Source organism: Nicotiana attenuata, chromosome 8 (genome assembly GCF_001879085.1).
Source record: "Nicotiana attenuata strain UT chromosome 8, NIATTr2, whole genome shotgun sequence".
NCBI lineage: Eukaryota > Viridiplantae > Streptophyta > Magnoliopsida > Solanales > Solanaceae > Nicotiana > Nicotiana attenuata.
In genome coordinates this window covers 28922254-28927826 of record NC_031996.1, presented here as the reverse complement: position 1 = coordinate 28927826, position 5573 = coordinate 28922254, and the positions used below count along the sequence as shown (strand labels likewise).

At 36.6% G+C, this 5573-nt stretch overlaps 1 protein-coding gene across 1 annotated transcript; it reads left to right on the top strand.

The window, feature by feature from the left end:
- Positions 296–4584, top strand: LOC109231134 (G-type lectin S-receptor-like serine/threonine-protein kinase At4g27290). The gene is made up of 7 exons (XM_019396696.1): positions 296–1758; positions 1979–2211; positions 2325–2535; positions 2692–2929; positions 3025–3166; positions 3416–3708; positions 4246–4584. The coding sequence occupies exons 1-7, from the start codon at positions 465–467 to the stop codon at positions 4292–4294; spliced, it is 2460 nt and encodes an 819-aa protein (XP_019252241.1). The 5' UTR covers positions 296–464; the 3' UTR covers positions 4295–4584.

Here is a 5573-nt window from a genome sequence, read left to right as displayed (position 1 = left end):
CTAGTTAGCTAACAGGTAATTAAAATTGTTTTATGCTTCTTAATTAAGGCCTTGATGACCACTAGATATATATGTTTATTGAACTCCAAATTCCAAAAGGGTCGGTCAACTTCTTTTTTTCTTTTTTTTTTTTTTTTTTTGTATTTATGAGACCAGTACTTGGTAGATGGCTTGGTTTAGTAGTTGCTGATAACCTTTGGATAAGGTTGCATGTGATAAAGCGCGCAGTTCTTTAATGTCTTAACACGGATATTTGATTTTGGCTGATATCACTTGTCTCTATGTTGACAATCTTTTTCTATGATCATTTGTCTTCACTTCTCTCCAAACGATATGATTCTGTACCTGAATGGGCTGAAGGAGAGTGAAGAGATGACTTAAAAAAGAATAGGGTAATTAATATTGACAAAACTGGTCTCGACTCTCACTGGAAGGCAAAGACTAATTTTTCAGCAAGGGTGCAAATGGAATGTTTTCTGCTTATACTTCAGTTCTTATTGCAGATATTATTATGTGGCTTCCTATGCTCTATATCTAGTGCAAAAGATACTATCACGTCATCTGACTTTCTAACAGATGGGAAAACCATCACTTCATCTGATGGAAGCTTTGAAATGGGATTTTTTTCCCCTGGTAGTTTCACGAATAATTTTTATGTTGGAATATGGTATAAGCATGATTTACCTGACAACTCTGTGGTATGGGTTGCCAATAGAGCAACTCCACTCAACAATACAACAGGTGTTACGTTGAAATTCATCGATCCAGGGCGACTTGCTCTTCTCGCTGCTTCAAATACAATCATGTGGTGTACTAATACGTCAAGGCCTTTGGCCACGAAGAATCCAATTGCGCAGTTGTTGAATTCGGGGAATCTTATCGTAAGAGATGCAAATGATAGTGAACCTGAGAACTTCATGTGGCAGAGTTTTGATTATCCTACAGATACACTCTTACCGGGCATGAAGCTTGGTAAGAACTTTGTGACCGGTCAAGAATTTTACCTCTCCTCATGGAAGAATGAATGTGATCCAGCTCCAGGAGAATATACATTTCATTGTGATCCTACTGGATATCCACAAGATGTCATGAGGAAAGGTAAAGTTAAGGTGTTCAGTGGCGGACCATGGAATGGTCTTCGCTGGAGTGGTGTACCAGGACTAACAAAAAATCCCATTTATACATTTAGGTTGGATTTTGATGAAAAGAAAGCATTTTACAGCTTCATGCTACAGGATAGTTATGTTATATCCAAATTAACCTTGAGTAATCATGGTATGCTTAAGCGTTGGACATGGGATGAGAAGAGACACGAATGGGATATTTATTTGGCATCACCTGCAGATACCTGTGACAACTATGGAACATGTGGTGCATATGGTAGTTGCAACATCATACTTTCTCCTGTATGTAGTTGCTTAGACAAGTTTGTGCCTAAACATCCAAGAAATTGGGCAGAGACAAACTGGTCTGGCGGGTGTGTTAGAAGGACACCCCTTAATTGCCAGAATGGCGACGGATTTCTCAGGTACTCTGGTATAAAACTTCCAGATACACAGTATTCTTGGTTTGATGTGAGTATGACACTCCAAGTGTGTAAACGAGCTTGCTTAAAGAACTGCTCTTGTGTGGCATACTCAAATCTTGATATACGCAATGGCGGAAGTGGCTGTTTGCTTTGGTATGGTGATTTAATTGACATTCGAGAATTACCTGGAGGACAGGACATTTACATAAGGATGGCTACATCAGAGTTAGGTAAACTTTGTGTGACAAATTTTATACTATTTTGATCAATAAGGAGTATTAGCTGAATCAACTAAACTTCCTAATTGTCAGCTTTAGTTGTTTTTCGGTTAGCTATTTGTTAGAAATTCACATAATGTGTCCAGTAGGGAGCTTTGGTTACTATTGAGGAACCTTATTTTTCCATGTACATTTAGTTTATTTACCCTCCACGTTCTTTTTCCTTTTTCAGGCTCGAGGAAGAAAACAAAACTACTTGTGTTGAATCTGTCGTTATTTATTGGAGTGGCTGTGGTTGGCTTGACTATAGGTTTGTATACTTGGACAAAGAAGAACAAGAGGAAGCTGAATTTGAAAGATGACCTAGACCTTCCACTGTTTGCCCTATCAACTATAACTAAAGCAACCTCTAATTTCTCAGCTGAGAACAAGCTTGGAGAAGGTGGATTTGGATCTGTTTACAAGGTAACATTGTAAGCTTATGAATCATTCTTTAAGCAAATAATATGTACTATAATTGAGAGTAAACAGATGACAGTTTTGAATTATTTAGCCATCTATATGTTATGACATCACAGGGAATCCTGGAGGGAGGACAAGAAATAGCTATAAAGAGGCTCTCAAAGTCTTCCTCGCAAGGAGTTAATGAGTTCAAAAATGAAGTTATTTGCATTGCCAAACTTCAGCATCGAAATCTTGTGAAGCTTATAGGTTGCTGCGTTGGAGGAGAAGAAAAAATGCTGGTCTATGAGTACATGACCAACAGAAGTCTAGATTTCTTCATATTTGGTCTGGTTACTCTCGCTTAACTCAAAGAACCTCTATGTTTTTTTCATTCAAAGAACCTATAATAGTACACATAATAAAGTTAATAGTTTGATCAAGTTTTAGCTGCACTTTCTTACAATGTTATTCTCGGTGTTCTAACAGATGACCTTTTAACAGATGAAAAGAAGAGCACGATACTCAACTGGCCTAAGCGCTTCAACATCATCAATGGAATTGCTAGAGGACTTCTGTATCTCCATCAAGATTCTCGGCTAAGAATTATCCACAGAGACCTTAAAGCTAGTAACATTCTGCTAGATACTGACATGAATCCCAAGATATCGGATTTTGGCATAGCTAGAAGTGTGATAGGGAATGAGACTAGTGCTAATACACACCATGTGGTTGGGACACAGTAAGAAATTTGATACCACCACTTTTTAGCAGTTACAGTATCTTATTTATAATATCCTCTGTCTTAACACTATTACTGTTTAATATGTGATGCAGTGGCTACATGTCCCCAGAGTATGTGCTCGATGGTGTTTTCTCAATTAAATCAGATGTATTTAGCTTTGGCGTGTTGGTGCTAGAGATAATCAGTGGCAGGAGGAACAGAGGATTTTCTCGCAATATCAACCTTCTCGGACATGTAAGACCTGTATGTTAATTAAAGACGATTTAAGTTTTGTGCATTGAAAGGTGTAAAAAATACTTATATATGCAAACCACTTGTAAGGTAATTGCAAGTGATAATGTAACTAATATGTTATCACAAGGTTAAGCTACACTGATAGTGCAAAAAATCTTAATTGTCAGTATATATAACTTGAATTCATTAAAGACGCATCAACTACTGATACATGTTCCTTGATTCTGTACTGCTTATGTTATTTAACAGGCGTGGAGACTTCATAAAGAAGGTAGAACATTGGAGCTAATTGAAGTGCATCTAACGGATTCGTGTTATTTTTCTGAATTGCTACGGTTAATTCATGTCGCTCTGTTATGTGTACAACAACGTCCAGAAGACAGACCAGACATGTCTACAGTTGTTATGATGTTGGCTAATGACGCCGTTTTGCCTCAAGCTAAGGAACCTGGTTTTTTCACAGGAAGCAAATTTACTGATTCTGCTTATTCTTCAACCAAATATACAACAAATGAAGTTACCATCACACAGTTAGATCCCCGGTAAATTAAGTTACATATTTATACAGATTTTATAAGTTGTATCTAATTAGGAACGAACTTAGCAGCACTTCGTGTATACATCAGGTTTGTTAGATTAAGTCTAGGATGAGCATTAGTTCCAAAATTAGGTGAGTTGACCCTTCTTCTTCTTCTCTTTCCTTGATTGTGAATCCTTGCTATGAATTTTAAAGTTTACTAATATTAGATGCTTGTTGCTTTCACATATTGGGCCAGGACTAAATCAAAGCCCATCATTATACATTTACTATCATTTAAGTTGTACTCAAATACTATGGAATTGATTTCTCCGTCGGAAAATTTAGTGAATTTGCAATGATACCACAAAATACCAATTTTAAACCCTAATGTTCTTGTTCCTCATCGTCATCCTCGAAGAAGCCGCCAAGCTAGAGCTAGGTAATGTCATTGAGTTTCTTTGTTTTTCTTATTCTTTATTTTCCTCTTTCCTATGGCTGATTTTTGGGCAGTTGAGGTTAGGGGCCTTAATTTATGCTTACGATTAGCTATTTATTGCAGAAGGATCATGCAGATACTCAAGACCTCCTTTGCTACTTGGAACAGGTAATGCAATTTTGGGTTTACTTATAATTGTTGTGTACTTTCATTTTGTTCTATGCTTGGAGATGAGTATTTTCATGGCCGAGGGAAGTGGGAGCTGATGATCAAGCAAAAAGGATGTAGTCTTTTGTTTCTCCTTTTCTCTTTCTATGTTTTCACGTGTTTGATGACAAGGGCTTTTTTGTTGCGAACTTCTAATATAGATTTGTGATTTCTAATGGCAAAATAGGCCATTAGAAAGTTTGGTTTTGTCATTCCGGTCCCTCTACTCCACAAAGTTTCAACCGGATATTTGAATTCGATCAAAACATAAATTTCTACTCCACAAAGTTTCAACCGGATATTTGAATTGATCAAAACATAAATTTTAAACACCTCTACTGCTCACTTGCTTGACATGAAAGACACATCATATCCACCTTAGACACATTATTTATTATAAAATATTATTTATTTTTTTATAAAAAGTCCAAATCCATCCCCTTTTCCCCAAAAATAAATCCCAAACAGTCCTCACCATCAGTACACTCCTCTTCTTTTTACTTTTACTATCATTTCTCAAAATCCAAGCAGTCCCTTTGTCTACTGCCTATTTAGCAGAATACTATGAAAAGTACAATGCTTAACCACCACAATTTAGAACATCTCATAAAAAATTGGAAAAGACAGAAAAATAAGAGAAAACCAAATGAAATTATGAGATTCTTTTACCAGCAGCTGCATCTTCCCTGACACCATTGTCGAAATCGAATTTTAGAAGGGGAACTAAAATTAGAGATGGCAGTTGGGGCGGGGCGGGGCGGGGCGGGGCGGGGCAAGGGCAAGCCTTAACCCACTAAAATTTGGACCCGCCCTGCCCTGCCCCGTTTGGCCTTTTTCCAAATTTTTGCCCCGCCCCGTATAGATTTTCTTTCATTTCTTTCTCTTTATTTAAAATTGACGTGTTATTGACATGAAATAGTTTATTTGTATCACTTGAATAAAATATGATTTTTATCAATATTATAGTATAGCTTATTAAAGAGTAAATCCCCTTAAATTAATGCTTCAACCCAAGTAAATAGCTAACTGCTTAAGTCACTTGAAGTTTTTGTTTTCTTCCGTTATCATATTCTTTTTTAAGTTAGTGAACGAATTGGACTGTAAAATTGCACAACGGAGCATCACTTTCATTCATTATCTGTTATTTTAAAACACAACATCAATTTATTAAATTTAATGCAATAATAACTAGATGCAGATATTCAGATTTTGAAAGTTAAAGCTAGTATTTCACTGTTAGGAGC

Bases quoted from the DNA above. Each gene is read 5' to 3' on its own strand.
- LOC109231134 (XM_019396696.1), top strand. From the start codon at position 465: ATGGAATGTTTTCTGCTTATACTTCAGTTCTTATTGCAGATATTATTA. The intron at 1,759-1,978 runs GTAAACTTTGTG...TTCCTTTTTCAG, and splicing joins GATGGCTACATCAGAGTTAG to GCTCGAGGAAGAAAACAAAA. The intron at 3,167-3,415 runs GTAAGACCTGTA...GTTATTTAACAG, and splicing joins ATATCAACCTTCTCGGACAT to GCGTGGAGACTTCATAAAGA.